The sequence below is a fragment of the Talpa occidentalis genome, unplaced genomic scaffold (genome assembly GCF_014898055.3).
Source record: "Talpa occidentalis isolate TD23 unplaced genomic scaffold, MPIMG_talOcc4v2.1 talOcc4.10, whole genome shotgun sequence".
Classification (NCBI taxonomy): Eukaryota; Metazoa; Chordata; class Mammalia; order Eulipotyphla; family Talpidae; genus Talpa; species Talpa occidentalis.
The window spans coordinates 17,321,173-17,347,520 of NW_023600993.1; the positions used below are offsets into that span (position 1 = coordinate 17,321,173).

General features: G+C 35.8%; 1 protein-coding gene across 2 annotated transcripts in view; it reads left to right on the top strand.

Annotated features, from left to right (window-relative positions):
* UBE2E2 (ubiquitin conjugating enzyme E2 E2) overlaps positions 1 to 26,348 on the top strand; it is a 296,676-nt gene that overhangs the window by 6,043 nt on the left and 264,285 nt on the right. For both annotated transcript variants that reach the window (XM_054692116.1, XM_054692154.1), the window contains exon 3: positions 7,455 to 7,505. In XM_054692116.1, the coding sequence (XP_054548091.1) occupies positions 7,455 to 7,505 (51 nt within the window). The remainder of the gene's footprint in view (positions 1 to 7,454; positions 7,506 to 26,348) is intronic.

A 26,348-nucleotide genomic window follows, 5' to 3' on the forward strand; every position in this document is an offset into this window, starting at 1 on the left:
AGTTTGCTTTCTGGTTACTTGACCATAAATACTTATTCGGTTAAATAACACAATAGAATAGAAATCTGTTGAAGTAGTTAATTGAATGATAGTGTTTGTAAAGTGAGAAATACTAGAGTTAGCAACAAATACATCATGTTTTCATTATATTAAGCAGTGGTTCAGTTTTATACAGATTTTCTTTTTTCCTAGCAAATAGTTGTATCTGGAAGGTAGATATTTGCATGACTCTCTGTTACCACTCTCAGTAACATTGGTATGTCACTGAACTCAGCAGAGGAAATCTACTTTCATGTTATTGATATATTCTAGACTGTTAGAAAATAATTTAAAGGTAAATTACATTTAGTAGTCTTCCTTTTTGTGTGATTTTACATTATTTTTTAAAATTTTGCTTAGTATCAAATAGGAAATACAAATATAAGTTGTCTGAAATGTTAGGCATGGTGGAATGCCTGCATGTTGAATGTTGGCTTTCTATTTTATTGGATAGTTTGTATGAGGGAATCTTCTTTCCCAAAGCTCAAGAGTCATTACTGTCTAGGAGACCTTGTTTCCATCTGGTGTAGTTAATCCACCAGATTGGGATGAACCATCTGAGGCCCCTGGTGGCATATGACTCTAGGGAGAGATGTTGGAGTGATGGTGAGTTGTCAGCAACCCATTCTAAGGGACTAGGTTAATAAATTTCCCCCTCAAGAATATTTTGCTGATCCTTGACTCTGTTGAAGGAGTTGTGTGAAAATCAGATAGCTTCCTTCTTTAAAACTCTATGTTAAACCATGTTAGTGGGTGGGGAAAAGGGTTCATTTTGTTTTTGCTATCCCACTACAAGTCCAGGGGATCTCACCTGGCTGAATAGTCTGTTTCCTGGCCCCAATACAAAATGACCTGTTGCTGGGAAATGGGACTAGCATTAGGATGGATGAGAAAGGCAGGAATGGAGAAAATAGGACATTTTATTGAAAGGAAGTTGGGGGTAGGTAGCTAAGAGATGTTCCAGTACACATTGTGGCTCCATGTGAATAAGGAAACTCTAGTTCAGTCCTCAGCTTTTGTGGTAACGCTTTTCATGGGGCCTCTACAACTTGTCAGAAAAGGGAGAGAATGGACTGGCCAGATCTGTGGGGACTGAAGTCTGAACAGTGATTCTGTGTGGTGTGTGCTATGCTGTCCTATGACTGACTGTTAGCATAGACTCCTGTCTGCCTTTGTGAGGCCTTGCATTTTCCTCCAGCTGGGAGCACAGTACCATAAAGTGCCTCAAATTCATCTTTCTTGAAATTCTGCTTATGAGAATGAACTGTACAATGTTCCCAAGTGAGAATTACATGAACTTTTCAAGTATGTGGGTCATGTTTTACTTGATCTCACTACAGTTTGTATGAAGTATAGATTATATATTCAAACCTAGTTTTCCTGTTGACCCCTTTTTTTAATAGCAATAAAACCGAGTTTTGAGATTGTGTGTGGTGTAGATTTCAGGACAGTGCCTGTTTGGCATTTGATATAAATTGGTATTATTTGTTTGGTAGAAGTAGGAAGTATCTTTTGAGTTGCTTCCTAGCTGAAAGAATCCCTCCATTGGCAAATTCATTCTGTGAATATGAACTTTTCAAATTGCGATTCAATTTGAATCCTCTAGGTCATCTCTGAGTGCTTTATGGGTAACTGGAGTCAATCATTTACTATCTCCTTTAAGTATAAAAGTGCTGATTCACTAATTTTTTAAAGTAAAAAGTTTAATTCTTCCCATTTCTGCTTAAGTTCTAAGAACTGAGGAAATAATTGGGAATCATGAGGACAGGAACACATCTATTTTATTCACCATTATATCCATGTGTCTAGCATAGTCAGATCACAACATATGTTTTTGCTGTTTGCCTTAAAACCTTGAGTTTATTATGGTGATTGAATTTTCCATGGGTATTAGAATGTCAGTATTTCAGTATTCTGAAGTTTCAAAGGTCAAGGTAGTTTTAAAATAGAATTCTAACTTTATTATTTACTATTGATGCTGTAGTTGTATATATCTTATAGTTGCTCAAGTAAAGTGCTTTACACATATGTCTCAACTGTATGAAATATGCTGTAATTGTACAGTTAATAATTTGGTATAGAAATATATTTTTTTGAAAAAATGTCAGTTTTAGATATTTTAGAAAAGTGATATATGACAGAAAACATTTACGCAAGTATTTTATTTAAACAATTATATAAATTCTGTCTTTTTAGAGTTAAGAGGAAGATTATAGTTAAAGCTTTGCATAATTGCTCATCTTTGGCAAGAATTATTTCTTAAAAAATTGGCGTGCTCTCTTAACACATTCTGTTTTCATGACAATGTATTTTTCTCTTATTATATTTGCAAGTTTGCAGTTGGACTATATCTGTAAAGACAAATTTTGATGGTTTTATTAAATTGACTAGTTCAATAAAACATCGATTTTGAGTTCTTTATTGAATTTGCTATACTGCTTTCATGTATTGACGCATCTGTAAACCTGGATTTTAAATAACATTCTAAATTAACTTTGTTCAGAGTAGATATTGTGATTTTATTGGACATTAAATATAATACTATTCCTGGAATGATATTTGTTTTTTTGTTTTGGTCAGGTTGAAAGGTTGATTCCAGTGTATTCCAATGTGAACTTTCATAATGTGGGCTCATCTCAATTTGTTTTCCAGATGAGAATGAAATAGCACTGATAGATGATCTTTTGTAATAACAGTATTTTCTTGATTCTAAATGTAGATTTTAAAACTTGTTAATGTTCCTAAAAGCAGCGTGCATCTTACAGTTGATTATATAATTGATTGCTTTAAAAATTTAATTGATTGCCTTAAAAATCAGTGGTCTGTCTCTTAAAATCACAGATACATGGTATATGTCACCATTCAGAATTAAACTCAAGGCTTATTTGCAGTGGTTCTGTGTATTCTAGATTAATTTAGAGACTACACTGATATTTAAAAATTTATAGTAATTTGTTCATGATGTTTTCCACTTGAGAATAACTCCATTTTGACGAGTTGGTTCAGTTGGTTAGAATAGGAGTTCTCAGTCCCTAGAGGTCTATAGAAAGTCATCTAGGTGGGATGAAAGGTCCTTAAGATTTGAAATAATTTCTAAGAAATCACTGTTGTGAATCTTCATGCCCGTATAGTCATGTTCTGCCTGGGCTGGAGTGAATTGGGGAATTTGCTGTAATCTAAAATATGTTTCTGTGTTTTAAATACATATACATGACTTCATTTTTCTGAACCATCACTATCTTGATAGTAAAATGAGTACTTTGTATCTTCTTCATATTGTATAATTTTGGTACCATATTCTTTAAGTCTGAATCAATCATGAATGTTATGATTCTCCCCATCCCTTTTTGTTTTTAGTAAATGACAGTCACTTGTACGCAGCATTCCTGTAACAGTTGAGGTGTTAGGTGAAGTCATACAAACTGAAATTTAGACTATTTTGCTTCAAACTTGTCTTAGTTACTGTGTGCAGTTGTTGACTTCTCTATCATAACAACCTGAGAAGTGGCACTGCTAGATGGAAATTGGAAATTTAGGTAATTGTCTAGTTGATTTATATCTAAAGAAATACTTTTTTCTTAAAAGTTCTGATGAGAGACATCTTTTTGTTTGTTCAACTTTAGGTATTTGCCTGTCTCTCATGTTACCAGTGTACAATAACTTGCTTTAGTTTCCTTTAGTTTAAATGGGAACTGATAAAACAATAATACTTGGAGAATTATGTGAGATTTATTTAATTCACTTTTAATAGCCTAAGATCATCATGTGGACATTATTGATACTTTTTGATTTTCCTCACCTAAGGAACATTGCCTGAAATAGGTACTTCCTTATCCTACACGTCAAGACTGAGAAGCTTAATACATACCGTGATCACAACTTTTGAGATAGAATTGAATTGCTGTCATTGAAAACAGCAGGACATGTTGCAGCCCTTTAAAAAGCAATTCTTAGTATAATCTTTTCTGTCAAGAGAAATACAGCCATTCTTAGGTAACAGTGTCTCAAAATATATGATAATATATTGACTCACTGCTCCGAGTTGTCAAGGTTTTTCAGTAAATTGCTTTTTGTATTGATTAATTAGATTTGGAATTATAGACATCCAGAGGGCCTCAAGTTCTATTATAGAATTATGTGACATGAAATTATGATTTCTTAATTTTTTAAATCAAAAGGTACAATGTAAGCATAAGCAAGATGGGTTATTTGAAAATCCCAAAGAAATTCTTTTATATTTAAAAAGTTTTTTTTTTTTTTTAAACTGTTTAAGCATATGCTTTTGTACACTTATTCTTTTGGTCCTGTAATTTAAAAACAGTTTATAATGCGATTCATATTTCTGGTAATAGTACAGAGACATTTTAAGGACAGCAATAGTTTTTTTTTCTGTCCAAAGAACCTCTGATTCCAATCCCATTCTCTTGAAGCAAACTCTACTAGGAACCCTGCTTTTTAGTCCATCTGTTGGTTTTCTGTATAAATCTGAATTATTTATTTTTATCTGTTTGTTGACTGTTAAGTTAAATATTATCTGTTGATTCCTTGCTATGAAATACGAAGTTGTAGCTTGCTTATTTGTTTTTTTCTCCCTTTTCCCTCCTCTCAGATAATGATAGTTATATATTTTTAAAAAGAATATTGGTTGTATTTTAAAGTTGTCATTTGGTTATTCCTTCAAATTTCAACAATATTTCTTTATTTCTTATTTTGTAAAGGTATGCCTTTATTTTTCTTTCCACCTTTTTGCACCCATTCCTCATCCACTTTTAGCTGGTAATAGCTACCTTAAATTGTACATCTTCAGGGTTAGTAGCATTTATATTGTATAGTGCAGCTATGACCCATTTTCTGTGCTTTATCTGTTAAGTAAATGATCAGGAGATTGTATATTTACTATAGCTAAATGTTCAGTGTCAGACCAAACAGGATGTCAAAGATTAGGTTTCCTGCTAGTCAATGTCATGATCTTTGGGCTACCCAACGAGTCATAACATTTGACAAAATAGATCAGGTCTCTCTTTTCAAACCCTTGGCATCTTTTACTTGATTAAAATTATTTTACATTTAGTTTCCTTAATATTTGATTTATGGTTTTCTTCCACAGGTTTTTTTTTCCGCCCCTTTTTTATGTCTTTCTGATTGTCTTCCCTTCCCCCACCAATAATGTGTTTTATTATACTCTTTTACGTTCTGCAGTCCCCCTCTTGCCCATCTCAACCTGTTTGATTTACACTCATCCATTTGACTTCTAGAAATACACTGAAATTTCTCATCTATTGGTGACCATCCTCCTCACTGGTATTTTATTCCTTTTTGTACTTTCTCTGTCCACTACTCCACTCATACCATGTGGGATCCTGAAGGAGTGGGAGGTGATATGTGTGCACTCAGCTTTCCACCTTTAACCTGGACTTACCATTTAGTTTTAAAGCACCTTATTTTTGAAGGACTATAGTTTGTATGAAATCCATAAAGGATTTTCTTAGATCTTTGAGACTTCTCTGGTTTAATTATGGGCCATGTGTACTTCATATGTATTTGAATATATCAAAGACATTTGAATACATTTATGGATTATAAAGAAATAGTGTTTTATTTATTTATTTATTTTTTTTTATAGAGGCATGTTTTTATTTATTTATTATATTTGTTTGTTTGTTTTGTTTATACATGCACTGGGTACAGTCAGAAGCGCGGGAGGGTGAGAGAATTCACCAGAGCCAGAGCGGGGAGCAGAGCAGGCAGAAGGACTGAAGTACACTGCTGAGGGGAGCAGCGGGCGGCAGGAGAGGTCTGCGCACCATGTGGGATCCTCCTCCGGTGGCCGGGGAGCAGCCGGGGATCGAACCGTCGCCGCAGAGGCCGCGGGCAGCTTCGCAACCCAGCGCTCAACCGCTGCGCCACCGGGGAGTCCCAGAAATAGTGTTTTAAAGACAAAAAGATCATGAAGTTGGTCTCGGTTGACCTCTTCATTTAATTGGACAGAAAACAGGCGGAGAGAGCAAAGGAGCAGGAGCAGGTGTGAGCCGTCCTCTTGTCTGAAAATTCTCAATTAATGACATAGCAGAATTCAAATGAATGTTTATTTGATTTTGAATTTATTAGTCTTGCTGGACTTCATATTACCTCCCCCATCTTGAGTCAGATGGTTTGGAGACTTGAAAATTAAGTTAATACCTTGCACATCCTTTAGGAAGTCAATGCTAGTCCTCTTGAAGGAGTTGCATTTATTCTGATTTGCTATTAGTTGTCTTGAAAAAATTGTAGAATGAAATTAAAGAGTAAACGCTTTTGTTCATATTCTTGTATTTAAGGTATTTTAGTCAACTATCATCCATGTATTATCACAGTAATTACCAGACAGCAGATATCTAGCTATTAATGAATATCATTTGAAAACTAGGAGAATAAATGGTTTGGAGAATATTTTTTTGTGCTTGGTTTAAACAAAATCTACATTTAATAAGGCATGAATGATAGCTAAGAGATTGTTTTTAAGTATAGCCTTAAAAACCTGTGTAGCACTGTTAGCCTTACTATGTGTATGTAGGGGCTTAGGTACAGTTAAAATTCATAGTTGAAAATAATACATGAGGATACAAGCAGGGTTTAGAATAAAGTTCTTTTTTCTTTGTGCCTGAAGTTCAAGCAATGACATTGAAATAATTAACCACATATTATTTGGACTTTTCTAGCAAAAGGAATAGTGTAAAACTTTAAAGTCTCAATTTGCCCCAACCTAGAGACCTCCGGGAGGAATATCATCTGCATTAAAAAAAAAAAATTTTTATATGTATTGTTTTACATCATTGTTCATTTATTCCTTTTCCTTCTGACTTGTTTCACTGAGCATAATCCTTTCCAGCTCCATCCATGTTGCGGCAAATGGTATTAGTTTATCTTTTTTGATTGCTGATTAGTATTCCATTGTGTATGTATGCCACATCTTCTTGATCCAGTCATATATATTTTAATAGCAGTTTCAGGTGTTCAAATGATAACCTAGTAAACTTTCCTCATTAGTTGACTGGCTCAACCATCTTTTTGTTCTAAATGGGGCTGTTCTAGTTGAAATCAGAAGTGAGAATGATTCGTGAATAGTGACAAAAGTTTCTAATTTAAACCACTAACTTTGTAGTTTACTGTTACCAGTGATTTAAAAGTTTAAGTCATAGTGTTGCTTCCACTGGCTGCATGCACTAATAGTGGCCAGTCTTATTTCCTTTTATTTGTTGCATAGTCAAAATGGTGGCAGAAGTCACTGTTTTTTATTATAGTATGTGATGATTTGTGCAATATTAGTATTTCAAATTAAAAACATACAAATGGAAAAATTAGTGTTAGAGTATATAACATTTGAATGAAATGTTAATGGAGACATTTTAACATAGCTCTTTGTCTTTATTTTAAAGAATTCAGAAGGAACTTGCAGAGATTACATTGGACCCTCCTCCCAACTGTAGGTAAGTACTTATGGATTTTTATTTACTTGGATCTTTTGTAGAAGGTGTATTTAAACTCTTCATCTGGTGTGTATCTGTTGTTGTAGTCTGATTAATTAACAAAAACATCTTTGTGGCTTGGAGTTGAAAGGCTGTGGAAGATGGTGGTGTTGGTTGTCTCTCTGCAGAAGTGGAATTTTCAGCAGTATGTTTGCAGTGGGAGAGTAGCGTTGATAAAAATAGAGTAATACAATAACAAGATAATGAAATTATAGGATAACAAGTACAATTATCTTTCAGTGGAAGAGGTGTTGAGGCCTTAAGTTATTTCTTTAATGATAGAATAGTAGTGTGGCCAACATATTTGCTATTTGATAATTACTCAATTGTTATCTTGTTGGAAATTGATTTTTAAAAGTGCTGTAACATTAAACAGTGTTTCTTCATGGTTTCAATTATTGCTTATTGGTTGTGACTAAGTAAGAATGGTGATTGGAGGCATGATGTTAAATTTAAAACACCCTCCAGCATGACTACATGTTCTTAATTTTCTGATCAGAGTTTACTGTCAGGAAGTAAAAGTGCTTGCATGGAGGTGATTAATGATACATAGATACGTAGAGGAAAAGGGAAAAAAACAACCTTTTACCTTATACTGTTTCTTGGATCTATTGCTGTAGTGGGAAGATGCCTGTTTGACTATTTTAAGACATTTCTGTTTTGATACGAGGTCATTGTTGGAACCAGGCCAGGCCAACGTAGAGTTTTTGTAATTTAAATTGGTTGTCTTATGGAACGTGAGAAGCCAGATCAAGAGAAAATGTTGGGGGCTTCCCCTGGTGGTGCAACAGTTGAGAGCTGGATTGCGAGGCTGCCCACAGCCGCTGCAGCGCCAGTTCAATCCCCGGCCACTGGCGAGGGTCCCATAAAAGAAAATGTTGGTGTATTAGAATTTGTTTGGTATTGTTTCTGATTTTACTGCTCTTATTTTTATGTGAAACAAAGATAACTATAGATATTGCTTAAAGTGAAACATTTGCATTGGTTATATTGATAGTTGGCTAATAACTATTTTGTATAGGAAAAATTCTAGTAAGGCTTCAAATATAATGTTCATTCAAATATAATGTGGAGCTTCACATGAGAGTCACATATAACATATAAACTTGCAATAATAACATTCAAAGAATGTTTCACACAAATGGAACAGATATTTCTTTGCTAGGTAAAACTGTTTAAAAGTAAGACTTTTAGTCACACTTAAGGCTGTTTTACCTCAGAGGTGTTTCAGATGACATATCGTTGTTTAGATTTGGTGGCCAGTTCATGTAAATGGATTGATTTGTGTAAAAACTCCAATTTGAACTAGATCTGTAATTCCTTGTTTTGTAGTATTTGTTTTAATGGTCTGAATGTTTTTTTTTAAATATCTCATCACATTTATTATTTTGGTAACTTTTTTACAAACATCTGAATTGGTAAGTGTGTGAACTTGACTTATACTCTTCTGGCATTTGGCTTCTGCATTGCCATGACTTTGATTCCTTTCATCGACCCCAAAATAGTTGATTGTGCTGGATCAGGAAGAGATAAAGATCATGTTCTCCTTCATGTACATGGTGCTTCTGTTTAGCAAGCAAAGGAATCTCTGTGCCTTGGCTTACTGGGAAATGGTGATTTAGATTTAGATTTTACTTGGTATACTGAATACTTAATGTAAGTGTTCAGTGTGAGTTTTAAATGGATACTGTGGTCTTTGGATTGCTTGGTGTGAAATATTTGATTGTTTTATAGTAAGGTTGCTCATCTGTATTTCAGTTGATTTATACACTTAACTATCATCAGAAAAGAAGTTAGGGATAATTTTAGTTTGCCTAATTTTTTGGCACAGAGTTCACAGTGCTTTTGTGGTCGACTTTTAGAAGTTCCATGCTGCCTTCATGTGTGTCTTAATGACTATAATGAATTGATTTATAGCAATATAGTAAATAAAGTTATCTGTTTATTAGAAGGAGTCAAAAGAGTTCTATTCCCTTTGTGTATTACCCTTTCTGGCCCATGTGTCTCTCAAAACTCTGCATTTTGATTATTCAGGAGTTGTTAACTCACTGTCCCTGGTAACCAGAGATTATGTGTGAGGAAAGATCTGTGGGTTTACCAGTTTAGGCAACCAGAGTGGATTTTATCTATTGGTTGTCTGGGTGGGGGTGGGAGAGTGTCACATTCCACTAAATGTATGGTTTATCCTTATTTTCTGGAATCTTAACAAACTGATACAGCCAAGTTCTATGTGTTTTTCCGGTTAGAGATGGCACTTCTAGATTTTGGTGCATCTCTTATATGATGGCCAATTAAGCAACGTTTGAATCATATTAAAGGAAGTAGAATACTGCAAGTCTGTCATTTGAGCATGTTGGGGGATATAAAGTCTCTCTGAATTAAATCATTCAGAGTAGATGGATATGTTTAAGACTGTTTTAGAGGAAACTACAGTAATTGTTTAATTTTTTTTCAGGTTTTGAATAAGCCTAAATTGTATTTGAATATATTTGAATAAACTTTAAGTTATATTTAGTTTTTTTAATACTAGGTCACAAGAGTTAGTGTTTAAAAACAAAACTTTACAATAAATGCAAGAAAAAAGTTTCTGTTCATAAAATCACAGGGTATATGAAGGCCATAGGCACAGAAAATTATACATAATTTGAGTGAAATTTGGTTATATAGAGTATTTCCTAAAAACAGTAGAATATATTTTGCTTGGCCACTGCTCAATGATTAGCAGAACTGACCCATGACTTTTGCAAGGGCTGTATCCTTAGGCCTTTGCAGATACATGAATGTTTTTATGCTGCCAGCTGAGTTGCAGGTGCTGGACTGTTGGCTATAATTGCTCACAACCTTTAGTGTCTTGCACAGCCAGCTTAGCTAGGTGGAGTGGGTAAAATTCATGCTATATCCTTAATATGTGAACTTCTGGCCCATATAAATGACTCTGTTGTGATTTTCAGGATTCTTCACAGTTGTCAAAAGCACAGATCTTAAGTCTTTGAATGTACTAGTGCATTCTTTTAAGTCTTTGAATGTGCTAGTGGGAAACTGGCAGCTAACTAGAAAAATCTTCTGATTGAAGTTAAGATTTCTGTCATGCAAAGGACAGTTTGTTCCTTTCTATTGCAGAGAAACTAAGCTCAAGTTCTATTATGATCTGATACGACCCAAGTTTGTATTACTTTTATGAGCATGGAATGACAGAATTTATTACTGCTTTTTGATAGCAGAATCTATGGTAAAAGGATTCATTTGAATTTTATTCTTGATCTAGTAATTTAGTGAGTAAAAGGAGGAAATATTTAGAAAAAGGTGTAGATCAGTTATACTAACAGTTTTCACTTTTTGTGCTATGTTATTTCAGTGATCTCCTTAGTGAACCTGAACTCTGTTTTGCTTTAGGAAATTAAAGAGCTTTATTGAGATGTAATTTAAAGTGTAAAATTAAGTAGCTTTTGGCATATTCTCGAAGTTGTGTTAACTCTCACAGTCTACAGTTTGATCACTCCCGAAAAGATTCACTGCACACTTTTTAGCGGTCAACCCTTTTCCATTTCCTCCCATCTCTCCTACTCCCCACCCCTAGGCAGCCTGCTGTCTGTCTCTAGATTTACTTCTTCTGGACCTTTCACATAAATGGAATAATGCAATATGTTGTTTTTTTGTGACTGGCTTCTTTCACAAAGCATGTTTTCAAGGTTCATCCATGTTGTGGTGTGCATCAGTACAGTATTTCTTTTTGTCGCTGAATAACATTTAACTTCATGGATATACTATATTTTATTTATCCATTTAATAGTTGATGGATATTTAGCTTATCTTCACATTTTGACTATTATGAATAATGTTGCTGGAAACATTTACGCACAGCTTTCTTCATGTGGACATTTGTTGTCATTTCTCCTGGGTATATACCTAGAGTAGAATTGCTGAGTCATATCAAAACTATATTTAACATCTTGGGGATCTGCCAGACTTTTCTGAAGTAACTGAGTCATTTTGCCTTTCTACGAGTAGTGTGAGTTTGTTTTTTCACAGACTTGGTAATACTTGTTACTATCTTTTTTTCTGATGATAGTCATGCTAGTAGGTGTAAAGTGGTATCTTACTGTGTGTTTGGTTTTTTTTTTTTTAAAGATTTATTTATTTATTTATACAAGCACTGGGTATAGTCAGAAGCATGGGAGGGTGAGAGAATTCACCAGAGCCAGAGCGGGGAGCAGAGCAGGCAGAAGGACTGAAGTACATTGCTAAGGGGAGCAGCGGGCGGCAGGAGAGGTGTGCGCGCCATGTGGGACCCTCCTCCAGTGGCCAGGGAGCAGCCGGGGATCGAACCAGCGCTGCAGAGGCTGCGGGCAGCTTCACAGCCCAGCACTCAACCGCTGTGCCACCGGCGAGGCCCTCTTACTGTGTTTTTGATTTGCTTTGCCCTGATGGTGATGGATGGCCATCTCTTTATATGCTTGCTGGCCATTTTGATATCTTTGGAGATACGTCTGTTCAAGTCCTTTCCCATTTTAATACTGACTTGTTTTTATGGTTGAGTTGTAAGTGTCCTTTATTGTAGAAATAAATCAGATATATGATTTGCAAATGTTTTCTTATGTTCTGTGGTTTTTCACTTTCTGATAGTGACTTTTTAAGCACAAAATTTTTAAATTTTAATGATGCCCATTTATCATCTTTTGTTACTTATGGGTTTGGTGTCACATTCAAGAAACCATTGCCTATACTCAAAGACAACAAAGATTAACACCTTTCATTTTTTTCTAAGAATTTTTTAGTTTTAGCTTTGCTATTTTGGTCTCTGATTTATTTAGTATATTGATTGGGATTTGTTGTGGATACCCAGTTCATTATCTCAGGACTACTTACTTAGAAGACCATTTTCCCCTTTGTTTTTTTTTTTTTTTAAGATCTATTTATTTATGCATAAAAGAACTGGGGTACAGGCCAGAGGTGTGTGAGTGGGGGGTGTGTGTGAGAGGATTCACCAGAGACAGAGTGGGGAACAGAACAGGCAAACTGAAATACACTGCTGAGGGGAGCAGCAGGTGAGGCAGGAGAGGTCTGCTGCACCATGTGGGGGGTGAGGGGGATCGAACTCATGCTGCAGAGGTTGGGGATAGCTTCACAGTGTTGTGTTTAACCCCTCTGCCCCCATTTTCCCCTTTGAATTGTCTTGACATCCTTGTGAAATCATGATCACAATGTGAAGTTTTAAATTTGAATTCAGGATTTTGTTTCATTGATCTTCGTGTCTCTTTATGCCAGTGCATACAGTATTGATTATTGTCACTTTGTGTAGTGAGTTTTGAATCAGAAAGTATTAAGTTTTCTAACTGTTTTACCTTTTGTTGTCTTAACCCATTAGTGAAGGCATTCCTAGTATAGAAAGAGGTGGTGAATGGACATAAAGCTAATCACTGTCTCACTTTATTGTTGAAAAGAGCTATTTATTTATTATTTTTTAAAGATTTATTCATGCATACAAGAACTGGGGTACAAGCCAGATGTGCAGGAGGGTGAGAGGATTCACCAGAGACAGAGTAGGAAACAGAACAGGCAGAATGGCTGAAATACACAGCTGAGGGAAGCAGCGGGCGAGACAGGAGAGGTCTGCGGTGCCACGTGAGATTCTCACTGGCCGGCTGGTATCGAACCTGCACTGCAGAGGGTGTGGACAGCTTCACAGCACTGCGCTCAACTGCCTGCGCCACCAGGGGAGGCCCAGAGAAGAGCTGTTTAATAGAGGAAAATGTATTTTTTAGATCATAGTAGCTGGTAGTATATAGGGAATAGTGTAGGAGTTAACACTTTTCCAAGTGATCTCATTGAACAGGAAGGCATTGAAATAAGAAATTAGGGACAGTGTGTGAGCTCTAAAAAGAGCCATCAATGCAAAAATCTAATTATTGTCACCAATTATTTTTCTTTTCTGTTCATTATAGTAATTAGCATTTTGTAACATTTCAAAATTTTTCATATATGACATTCTTCATTTCACCTACTCTGTGAGATGACTGTGGCTAAGCAATTTGCTCATTGTTGTACAAGTACAAGTAGTTGATTTGGATTTGAATTCTGGCTTTCTGATTTTAGTTCTTTTTCCACATGTGTGACCAGATAAATACATTAAAAATTACATATGTGTCTACCTATTCATGGTTCAGTTAGGATTTTTTAAAAAAGGAACAAAATCAACAATGCAAAGCAGTCCCAGATATCATTTGTACTATGTTTGATTTGTATTTCTGAATTCCACGAGGCAGTATTTAGCTGGAACATTTGAAAAGCAATTTTTTTGAGTGCAGTGATTTCTACCACACTTCCTGTGTATGTGTGTTTGTGTGGATATATGTGTTAGTGTTTATACTGGCACTTGTCCAGGTAAAGGATTTCTTTACATTTGACAGTTCTTAACTTGTTTTTTTCAAATGTCTGCACTTTTAATGCCAAATTGACTTTCTCCTGCTACTCAGACGGATTCTAGCTTATATTCCCCTACAGTGCATGTTAGTTTTTATTGAGGACTTAGTATTAAATCTGTGCTTCTCCAAAGGTAGGGCTACAAAAAGATACCCAGGTGTAAAGATCTGATTACACCTAGTTGGGATAGATGACTGGACTCTTAGAGAACCAAGACTAGGAGAATGATGGTACTGTTGGCAGATACTACCAATATCAGCCTTCTGTGAACCTTTGGTTACCTGGAAGGTAATATCCTTACTTGTTCTTCAATTTTAGTAATTAACTTTATTTTGTGTAGAAAGTTCAGTTTTAGTTGTATTTTATGTTCTTACTCCTGCTTTCCCATTTTATATCTGCCCCTTCATTTGTACTTTTATACTACATATATTTTTTGAAGCCACCATAGTGTTTATTTCTTAATTGATACCTTCTTTCAGTGGCTTTAAAGATGAATGCCTTTGTTACTGCCAGGAGTATATGTATGGTTTTCTTTTTGCCTTTACCTTGAAGCTTTCTATTGGGGCACAACTAACAAAGAACCTTGAAGGACTGTTACTTCATGTGGAGAACTTTGGATGTAATTGTTTGCTATCTTGTACCTTTGCTTCAGAATTGTATTTGGGAGAACTATCTCCATAGACTTACCAGAAAAATACCTTTCTTGTTTGCTTCAAAATGTTATTTTTTAAGTCTGCCTTTAACCATAGTTTTAAAAATGTTTGTCATAATAAAAGAAAATGTGAATGATAGAGTTCAGTGCCAGTTACTTGTGGTCTTTGATATTTTACTCCATCTTTTCTATTTTTTGCTGCTTTAGTAACAGCACAAGAATGTGTTTGGGAAAAGCATAGTCAGTGATTACACTGGGATTATACTTTATAATACGAGCAGATATTGTATCATTTATATTAGATTGCCTAGTTTTATAACTAGTTATTATTTCAGATTTATTGCCTAAGCACTTTAGATAGAAAGTGTCATATTACTCTCTAACATGTAATATTTCAATTCCCATAGCTGTTTTAATATTAAAGATATCCTGAAAACTGTACTTTTTAGTATATCCAAAACATTTCTTTAAAGTGGCTATTGTAATTATCAACTTAAATATTTTTTTATCAGCTGTTACTGCAAATGACCAAACTTTATTTTGAAGTATATTTTATTTTGAAAAAGGAAATTTTAATGTTTACATTTGTGGTGTTTTCACTATATTTTTACAGTACATTTAGAACTGTTCATTTAGGATATTTCAGTTTAGGGACTTACTGGGGTGTTTTTATGTTATCTAAGTCCATATTGGGTGCCTTTAGTCTAAAATATATACTAAAATATACATTTATGACAAAGCCATACACTAAAATTCATTTTTTGATCCATTGAAGGTAGACTCATTCACTCGCCACGCTTGCCACTCTCACCTGCATGGAAGATGAGGTCTGGTGGTAATTTGAAACTACCAAAAGACGAGACAGCCCTCATGCCCTCATACCGGAGCCAGGGTTTCTGCCTTGGCATCTGCTGTTTCCTTCAGTTAAAATCCAGCAATGTCCTCTCCTATACCTCACTGCTGACAGTTGTGATGCTTCCTATTACAACTAGTTTACCTGGTTTACCTGCTTGGGTGAGAGCTCTTTGTTTAATGTCTGTATTTCAGATCTTACCATGCAGTTTTATTCAGTGTACTTATGAGTGAATAAATGCAATTAAATATACTAGGGTGTTAATGCCTGTTGAATGCATCCAGTATTTGAGGCAGTATGCCAAGTGCTTCATTAGCATCATCTCATTTAATTTTCATACCTATCCTTGAGGTAGTAGTTTTAGACAGTACTTTACTAGTGGGAAGGCAGTCTTAGATTAAGTAATTTGTTCAAGATCACACAGCAATTAAGTGGCAGAACTAGCACTTCAACCTTGGTGTTTCTGGCTTGAGAGCCCACGTGTTTTGAGAGTTTGCTGTGCTATCTTCCATTTGTGAAATAGATTTAGTGAACCTTGTTATGATAAAAGTATTCTATATCTGTGTTATCTAGTACAGTCGGTACTAGCCTTATGTGAATATTTTGTACTTGAAAGGTGGCTAATCCAACTTTGTATGTATTAAGTAAAATGAGCCTCTAATTTTATTTAATAATTTAAATTTGGATAGCCATATGTGACTAGTAACTACTATATCACACAGTACGGATCTATAAAATAAAAACTTCTGTTAAGTATTTGTCTCCCTGCTGCTTTCCTACCAACTATCATTGTATTCTAAGAGTCAGAGACTCTTTTAAGTATTATTTTTTTAAAAGATTTATTTATTTATTTATACAAGCACTGGGTACAGTCAGAAGAAGGGAGGGTGAGAGAATTCACCAGAGCTAGAGTGGGGAGCAGAACAGGCAGAGTGATGAAATACACTGCTGAGGGGAGCAGCGGACGCAGCAGGAGAGATCTGTCGTGCCATGTGGGACCCTCACCGGCCGGCCGGGGATCAAGCCGGCACTGCAGAGGCGCAGGCAGCTTCGCAGCCCAGCACTCAACCGCTGAGCCACCAGGAGAGGCCCCTCTTTTGAGTATTATTATCTTTTAGCATGTCACACACACTGCCTTACATGTGGAAGGCCCTTAATTAAGTAAAAGACCTTTATAAGGATTACTATTATAAAGTATTGGTTTAACATTTATTTCTAACTTATTACCAAAATGAAAATGATATTGCAAATTATAATTTATAGTAGACCCATTGGACAGTGAAACTGGAAAACTTATGGTCTGGCATTCTCTCTACCCCAGAGACAAAACAGCACTTTCTCAAGAATGTACAGTTTAATGACAAACCCAGGACTAGCATTCAGTCCTGATAGTTAAGTATCTTTCATATTTATCTTTAAGGTTAATTATCTTTCTTAATTCATTGATACTATGAATTTTATATACACTTAGAGAATTTAGATAAGAGGTAATACAAACAAGGAAAATTAGGAATTCTTATCCATGATCATGGAATACATTTGAAAGGAATTGGAGATTTTTATCTGAAGTAATAAAGCTATATAATAATAGCAGTGAAAAAATGGGCCTACCCCGTGGTGCAGCGGTTGAGCGCTGGGCTGCGAAGCTGCCCGCAACCTCTGCAGTGCCAGTTCGATCCCCGGCTGCAGGCGAGGGTCCCACATGGCGCGCAGACCTCTCCTGCCTCGCCCGCTGTTCCCCTCAGCAGTTTATTTCATCATTCTGCCTGTTCTGCTCCCTACTCTGGCTCTGGTGAATTCTCTCACCCTCCTGTGCTTCTGACTGTACCTAGTGCTTGTATAAATAAATAAATCTTAAAAAAAAATAGTAAAACACAGCTATTTTTACTGTTTTCATAACTGTAAAATGGAGAGATTAATCTTATTCTTTGTGATTGCAGGGAGTAGAACTAGCACTGCTGTGGTAAGTTAGAAAGAAACTATTTTCTTCTTGATAAAAATGCTTCATCTTTAGTCAGAGCTGTCCAGAGAAATAATGGGTGACTTCAGAAGGTAATACGTGCCCCCTCTCTAGAGGAATTAAAAATGAATCTGCTTATTTCAGAAAGATTTTCAGGTGTCAGATTTAAGTTAGTACTTGTGTGGTATTTCCAGTTCCTGGACCTGAGACTAAAGAAGTGTGTGTGTGTGTGTGTGTGCATTTTTTCAATCAGTTTTGTTCCTTCACCCATGGGTTGTGACTTACTATTCCTGTCTTTGCCTCTTGAAGCCTGTAATGGGTAACTTACAATAGTTTATTGATTTCACTATTTACAGCGGCCTGTCTGTTACCAGTTTCATATCTGAATTGGTAAATGAGGCTTTTATTTCTTCCTTTAATCATAACTTTTAAGTTTCTAAGAAAAGGATGATATATGGAGAATATGAAGGAATATGAGAGTTACAAAATAATACCCATCAGCTCAGTAGGTCCCAGGTTATTATTATTACATGTTGTTTCATAAACTTCACTTACCTTACATAGTCAAGAAGTGAAAATATTACTGTTAATCAAATGTTAGCATTAATTGACTTAATCATCTAATGCAAATCTTTTGAATATTCATTTTATCAGTGCATTTATCAAACTATTAAACAAACTAGGATACTCATGGTTTCTTATACCTTTCTTTACTCCTAGGAAAAAATATGCATTCTTAAAAATTGAGTAAATATTAACGAAGAAAAATTGTGGTTTATATGGGATATGTTTTTTCTTTTTAAGATTTATTTATTTATGCATACAAGAGCTGGGGTACAGGCCAGAGATGTGGGGAGTGAGAGGATTCACCAGAGACAGAGTGGGGAACAGAACAGGCAGATTGACTGAAGTAAACTGCTGAGGGGAGCAGCGGGCAAGCCAGGAGAGGTCTGTTGCACCATGTAGGTTACTCCCTGGCTTGCCGGGGATTGAACTCATGCTGCAGAGGCTGCGGACAGCTTCATAGGTTGCATCTTAACCCCTTGTGCCACCAGGGAGGCCCTGGGTTGTATTTTTTCTAACATAAATGTTCCACGAGTCAAAAGATTTTAGGATTAAGAGAATTCAGTTTCAAAAATTACAAATGAATGTACTAAAAAAACCCGCTAGTGCTCTTTACATATACTATGGACTTCCAGTTTCATTTACTTTTCCTAATTAAGAGACATTTATTTTAAAAATTTTGTTCAAGTTACCAAAAGATGACTGTCATATCTCTAAGCTAGGGTCCGTGAAGGGGTGGGTGAAGTGATGCATTGCATTGATGTCAAATCCTTTAAAAATTTTTAGAGTTCATGCAGTACATATTTTTGTTTTGGATGATTTCTTAATACATCAAAACAAAACCTTGCACATTTTGCTCTAAGTTGTGTGACTATCAGACACTTCTGATACTATCCAAAAGCATTTCCTTATAAGTTAGCTATGCCTAGAGAAGTAAAATGGACCCTAACAACAACATCGAATGTAGCCTACAATATTTATTTTAATTTTAATTTTAATTTTCCAAATTAATGGAAAATCAGTATTACTACATATTATAAAGTGCAAACACAGTATTAAAACCCACAAGAAGTGATCAGATGGCATTCTGAATATATTGTAATGGACAAAGTGTTTTAACTAGTAAATTCAGGGTAACCTCTTCAAATATGTAAATATAGGTGTTATAAACCATTTAAAAAGTATCAAACTTATCATGTGGTCATTATATAAAATTGATTCTCCTTCAAGTTATATGTGGGCTACATGTGTCCAACTTTCAAGTGGAATAAAGCTCAAAATGTGCCTTAGTAAGTGTATTAGTGAGTTGTTTGCTGACAGAATCTTTTTACAGATAGCATTATCTGTGGTTTCTTATGCCATCATTCTTTGTACTTGAAATACTGTGTTTCCTATTTGCTCTCAATTTAAGAAGTGAGGTGTTTGGACTGATCAAATTGGATATAGCTTTAATCCAGCTGGCGACTCCTGACTATAGATTTTGTCGATGGCAAATTTTGTTGAGCAGATGTGCAAGGTAATCAGGGATGCACGTTTCACAGGAACTCATGTATGTTCAGTTGGATGATAAACGTAAATGCACCGTGTGACCTTTACCTCTTCCATGGTTAGACCCATAAGCCAGGACCCAACTGGGAAGTTTTCTTTGATCATCATAGTAGAGACTGTATTTGAGTAACCTACTTTTCCAGGTAAAGGATCAGGCATTCTTAAATTGATATTTATGTGCTTATAACACTAACTTTATAAGTTAGACATAGTCAAGGATTGTTGGTATTGATGCTCCATGGTCTATTGGAGAGAGGCTTGGGAAGTAGAGGGTGTAAAGGCTTATGTTAGGTAGGGTAAGGTAGAGCAAAAACTGATTTTGCGACATTATTAGGAGGTAAGAATTTGTTACAGGGATAGGAATCGCTTACATGTTTGACAAAACAGCTGGTCAGGGATTAGTAGGAAAGCCGGTGAATAGGCTCAAAATGGTATTGGGGCTTGGAAAATGACAAAATAAAAAACCATTCATAAATAAGAATGTGTAAGGTGCTGGTGTGTTCAGAAAATAACTATTACTAGGTTATGTGAATAATAAAATAAGCTGGGTAGGGTTTATTTTGAGATTAATATTCATTTAACATTAAGCAAATATTTTCTGAGAGCCTATTATGTGATTAGCACTGTGCTGGATACTGGGAATGCAATTATAGAGAAGACAAAAGGCATTTCCAGCCTTTGTAAAACTTATATTTCAGCTGTGTAGACAGACTGGGACTTGTATTAAAAACAAACAAAGCAAAACTGCCTTATGGGGAGGGAGAAGTAAACAGACATAATAATTGTTGAAGAAAACAAACAAGGATGTGTTTTAGAGTGGGGATCTACTTTAAATTTGGTTGTAAAAAGACTTTTTAAAGGAGGTGACATCTAAACTGAGAACTTAATGACAGAAAGGTGCAGGCTATGTAAGGAGGACCCTCAGCATAGCAGGCTGCATGTGTTGAGAATCTAAAGTAGATACACATGCTGGTGCTCAAAAAGAAGAAGTCTGGTGTTGCTGGACTGCAGGGGGTAGGAGTGGACAGAAGAATGCTGTGTTACAGGATTGTAAAATGGGACTGGGACCTAATCCAGGAGGTTTGGACTTTTATGGAGGGGCATAAGAGAGAGAGTGGTGTTCTGCATTCGAATGTTAGCAGTGGAGACAGAAAGAATGTATTTTAAGGTATATATTTAGAAGGAGAGTTGACAGGACTCGCTGATTGATAGGTGGCATAGTAGGGGTCAGGTTTGAGTCCGTTTAGGAGATGGTGGTGCCTCATTTGAAATGGGGGAAGATTTGGGAGAGGGGAGAGAAGTAGGTTTGGTGAACAAGATCAAAAGTTGTTTTGGATATGTCAATTTTAAAATGTCTATGAGAAGTCCAAATGGAAATATCAAATAGGCAGTTCCACTTAAATTTCAAGCTCAATGGAGAGCTGAGAAATACCATTTCAAAGTTGTCATCATAAAGGTATTTAAATCCACAGGAACTGATGAATTTATGTATGGAAGGGGGAGAGAGACAAAGCCCAAGACAAAGCCCACGGAAACCATAGCATTTAGAGATGGATAAAGGAGATGGAGCCAGCTAGAGGCAGGAGGACTTTGCATCTAGAGAGTGAAAAGAAAAACCTGGAAAGAATTTTTCATGAGTCAAGAGGAAGGAGAGTACCCATTTCTTACTGAGTGGACCTAAAATGATCAAGAATGAAATTTTCAAGTGATTGAAAGTGTGTAGATTGTAATTATTCTCCTCACCAAGAAAGTAATAAGTTAGTAAAAACTAGTTGCCTTGAGATTTCAAGAATGATTTCTTTTGTAATTTTCTAAAAGTATCCATACCACTTATTCAGTTACACTCTATAATTGGCCTTAAGAAGGGAGACTTTCTTTTTGGGAAGCAGGGTTCTGCCTATCTGGATGTTGTCAGGTCAGTGGCTAGGGCCAACTTAATTAGGAATACTTGAGAACTCACATCCATGCTATGACTGTGAACTGAACACACTTGGATGTGCATGTGTCATTTTTTATTATCTTTCTCTTGTAGTGTATTTCTTGCTAGAGAAGTTATTGCAGGTAGCATGTCAGTTTATATATGCCTAGTTCCCATCTCTTTAAACACCAAATTAAGTGTAGGCAACACTCTTCATTTTTGCCACTGAGAAAGACCTGTCAAGAATGTTATATCTGGAGAACAGCAGCGGCTGCTCTTAAAAGTAGGGTTGGCTTAAGTGTGCTTTCAAAGGTTTCCCATGGATTTGTGGACTGCCTGACTTTCTCCATCATCAGTCCTGCTTGTATCCTATTCATGCGGAGGCCAAATAGAAGTGTCAGTGTTGGAAAGCCTTTCCCACACAAGGGCACACGAGCATTGCCTTTTCTCCATTTCTTCTGCTTGAACTTCAAGGATAGCTCAAATGTCACCTCTTCTAATTTTCTTTGCTCTCTGCACCTACAGCACCTGCTTTGAGTTAGACAGGCAGTGTTGTACAGTGGTTTCTTATATATATGTAGCTGTTCATAAATATTTACATTTACAAATAATATGTAAATATATAACCTATATAACTTCTCTGTGCCTCAGTTTCCTCACAGGTAAGGTCATATGGGTTTGTGTGAGGATTATGTGATCTAGTATATGTAAAGCACTGGAGAACAGTGTCAGGAACAATTATTTCTATATTTGCTGACATAATATTCATGAAACCTAATGAATTTTCTAATCATTTTCCTTTTATTAACATTAGTCCAGCTGATGAGACTTCCACAGATAGACTAAGATGAAAAAACTATTATTGTTGGTGATGCAGTTATTATTTATAAGCATCGCATGCACTTGCCTTCATTTGTTTTGAGAATGGTAAAGGCTTATAGCATTTATTATTCATTGTCTTCTGAATATGGTCATGGCATGTAATCGGCACTCAGCTCTCTATGCATTTATTAAGGAGGTAGAACAGGAATGTTTTTCTCTAAAAAATTAAGTAAATACATAAATATCTTACCTGCTTGGTTGACAATATCTTTTGATAAAGTTTTCTCATGTTAGTCTATATGTTGAAGTCTCATCAGCTGGGCTAATGTTAGTAAACAGAAGATGATTAGAAAATTCACTAGGTTTCATGAATATTATGTCACTATATAAATTAATGTATAAATCAGTAGCTTTTGTGTTTACAAAACTCATTTATTGGGCTTGTGTTTGTTATCAGCTAGAATATCTTTTTACCTTAAATTGTAATCTCTAGTTTTTTAAAAAATATATATATTGAATTCATATGCTGTGTGAAGTACGTTGCTTCATTCTCACATGAATTGTCTTAGGTTTATGCTTTGTAGCAGGGTCTACCACCAATAGTTATTTAAAAGAATAATAGTTTTTGAAGGATGTAAACTGCTACTTAAGCTAAAAATAAATTCTGTACAGTGCAATTATAAAGTCTTAATGCATTTATTAATTATTTCTTCATAACAAGAGATAAGTTTTGTTTTAATGTCTCATGCAAGTTGCTGGGGGCAGGGAGGGTTTTTTTTTAAGATTAAAAAATTTTTCCCATGATTTCCAACCTTTTTTCATGATGCAGTTGACAGCCATGCATTTATTCTGTATTCATGAGTAGCTTAGCATTTCAATCAATTCATGTATACACAGCTCAGTGCTGTGGGGACATGGAGTAAGTGTGAAATCTGACCTCTTGACTTTAGGAGCTTGTAATTTTAATTGTTGCAAAGAAGGCTGACTCACTTTCCAAAATACGAAAATGAGAGGACATTATTCAAAGGAAATGAGTTGTAAGTACTAAGATAATTCATCTAGTAGTCTTGTTCATTTATATATATTCTCCAAAAACCTACTGAGCACCTTCTCATTGGAGTTCCAAACTCTGAATTTTAGTCCAAGATCTGCTACTGAGATATTGAACCAGGCTCAATTTTACTGAATTTACTCCACTAACCTCATATGGTAATAGAAGGATCAAATATGATAATTTATATGAAAGCTCCTAGAACACTAAGACATTGTGCAGATATAAACAGATATGTAAAATTAAATTATTAGAGGCAAACCATTACATGGTAGCATTCAAGAAACAAAAACAGTCGTTCTGGAATAATTAAAGGGGTCTGAAAAGGAACTGTAAGGATGGGGGGATTTCCCCCTTCAAATATTACAGAGAAAAGGCTTGTTTTTAATAGTATACAAGATTAATGAAATAATTGGGGAAAGATGACATTTTTCAGGGAAAGGAAAACAAAAGAGTCCATGGTGTATTTTTTTTGGAAGATGAAGTGTTCTCCATCAGGTAATTTGTTCAATAATTGAACTGTAACTCTTCAGGTTTCCCAATTTTTGTATCTTATCTAAGATAAGGTGTCTTCCTAAACAAGTCTTTCCTTTCCCTCCCCTCTGAAATTATGTACTGACTTTTAATATTTTCTTGTAGTTTAGGACCTCATTCTGAACTGAAGTTATGATACTGTAATGCAGTGATTAATCATACCACTCTGCTATATTATTGAGGTATATAGAGCTTTTTCCTTATGCCTTTAAATTGAGATGTAGTCCATGTGCCATAAAATTTAGCCATTTAAAGTATGTAATTCAGGGCCTCCCCGGTGGCGCAGTGGTTGAGCGCTGGGTTGCGAAGCTGCCCGCGGCCTCTGCAGCGCCGGTTTGATCCCCGGCTGCTCCCCGGCCACCAGAGGAGGGTCCCACATGGCGCGCAGACCTCTCCTGCCGCCCGCTGCTCCCCTCAGCAGTGTACTTCGGTCCTTCTGCCTGCTCTGCTCCCCGCTCTGGCTCTGGTGAATTCTCTCACCCTCCTGCGCTTCTGACTGTACCCACTGCATGTATAAACAAAACAAACAAACAAACAAATAAATAAATAAAACATGCCTCTATTAAAAAATAAATAAATAAAGTATGTAATTCAGTAGTTTTCACTGTATTCACAAAGTTGTGCAACCATCACCACTTCCAGAACACTCTCATTCGCCAAAAGAAACCCCATACTTATGAAGCATTCTCCTTTACCACTAGCCCCAGGACTGCTGGTTGACTCTCTGTCTTGATGGATTTGTATATTTGGACATTTCATACATATGGAGTCATTCAAGTTGTGACCATTTGTGTACTGCTGCTTTCACTTAGCATGATGAAAATACTCAATTTCATAGTAAAAAAAGGTAATCAAATAAATTGGATGGAGGTGGAGGGCAGGGCTTGAGATTCCACAAAAGACGACAGGTGAAATAAAAGGGGAAGGGATGAGATCAGAAGAAATTCAGACTAAGCAAACACTGACACTCTATAAGCATGGTGTTAAGTTATTGGATGATAAAGTACAACAGGTTCTTCAACGAAAGGTATGCTGATAATTTCTCTTTTCATTGATGATAATTGAATGTTGAGTAGAAAGATAAATTTTATCTTCTTAATGTATAGAATTGCAGAATAAGCACTTTGTAAAGGACTTGGACTACAAATTATTGTTCATAATCAGTTTTCGGCTATTACGAGCTTAACTTTTATTCCTCCTTTAAAGTAAAATTCCCACTTCTCAGTTTATATTTCTTGAGATATGTAGGGCTCCTGCTTCATTATATCAAGCTTGTCCTGGGTTATTTTATTTATTTATTTATTATAGAGCAACCAATTGAATTTTTGAAGTACTACTAGTGGAGATGACATTAAACTTTAGTCTCCTTACAATAAGAAACAAAATGTAAACCTGAAAGTTCAGTAAATGGTTAGCAAATTTTTATTATTAAACTTAGCAAAACCTTAGTTTAGTTTTAGTTTTTCCTTAGAACTGGAATTTTAAATCAACTTCAGAGTTGCCACTGTAACAATTTTATATACCAAGTCTTTTTCCTTAGGCAAGCACTAGATATGTTACAGGGCAGGGAGAGGGGCAGCCCAGACCCCCAAACCTGCCTGTTCTAAATAGGTTCTGCCATCAGCTGCATCAACACAAAACATACAAGACTTTAATGGGAAGGAACTTTAATACAATTAGGAGACAATACAGGAAAGGCAAAGAATCTAGTTTCTAAATTAAGCACCCAAAGTGGGTAAAACTCTGTCCCCTCGTGGGTAAAACTCCGTCCAAATGGGATTGGCCCAAGCCAGGCCCCAAAGCCTGCCACAAGTTTAAGGCCTCTTCCAGTGAGGACCCACAGGAAAGGGTTAGAAACAACCAGACAAGCTCGGAAGGAAAAGAGCAAAATTAAAATCAAGATAAAAGTTGCCATTGTCTCCTCCCCACGGGTCTCACCCACATCTGTGTTACCCAGTCCACAACCAAAAGGCAAGCGCAGTTTCTTCATGTGTCTCTAGGCTCCATGGGCCTCCTCCAGGTCTCCTTCTGGATTTTTTTTTTTTTTTTTAATCCTGCTTTCTTCCTCCCTCTCTTGGGTGGGGCAGGGAACCTGGAATTTCCCCCTTTCCTGGGGACCACCCTGTTACAGATAGATTGACAAAAGCAAGAAAGAAAAGGAAAAAAAAAATAGACACCTAATACTATATACATTTTTTTAGTAACTTGTCCATATGGCTTTAGATGTTACCTTGAATTTTGCAAAGAAGTCTAGTCCTTTACTGGGAGAATATATTGTTTTTTTTCCAAGGGGAAAAGACAAGTAGATCAGTCTTCCTGGAACAAGATCTTATCAAGAGAAGTTTAGATAAAAGCCTAGAAGTAAGTTTGTTTGTTAGCATAGGCCAGGTTAATTATTATTTTTTTCGTACAGCACAAGTAAACATATTTAAACAAAGCAAAGCACCAATTTTTTTTTTTAACACTTAAACCTTAAGGCATG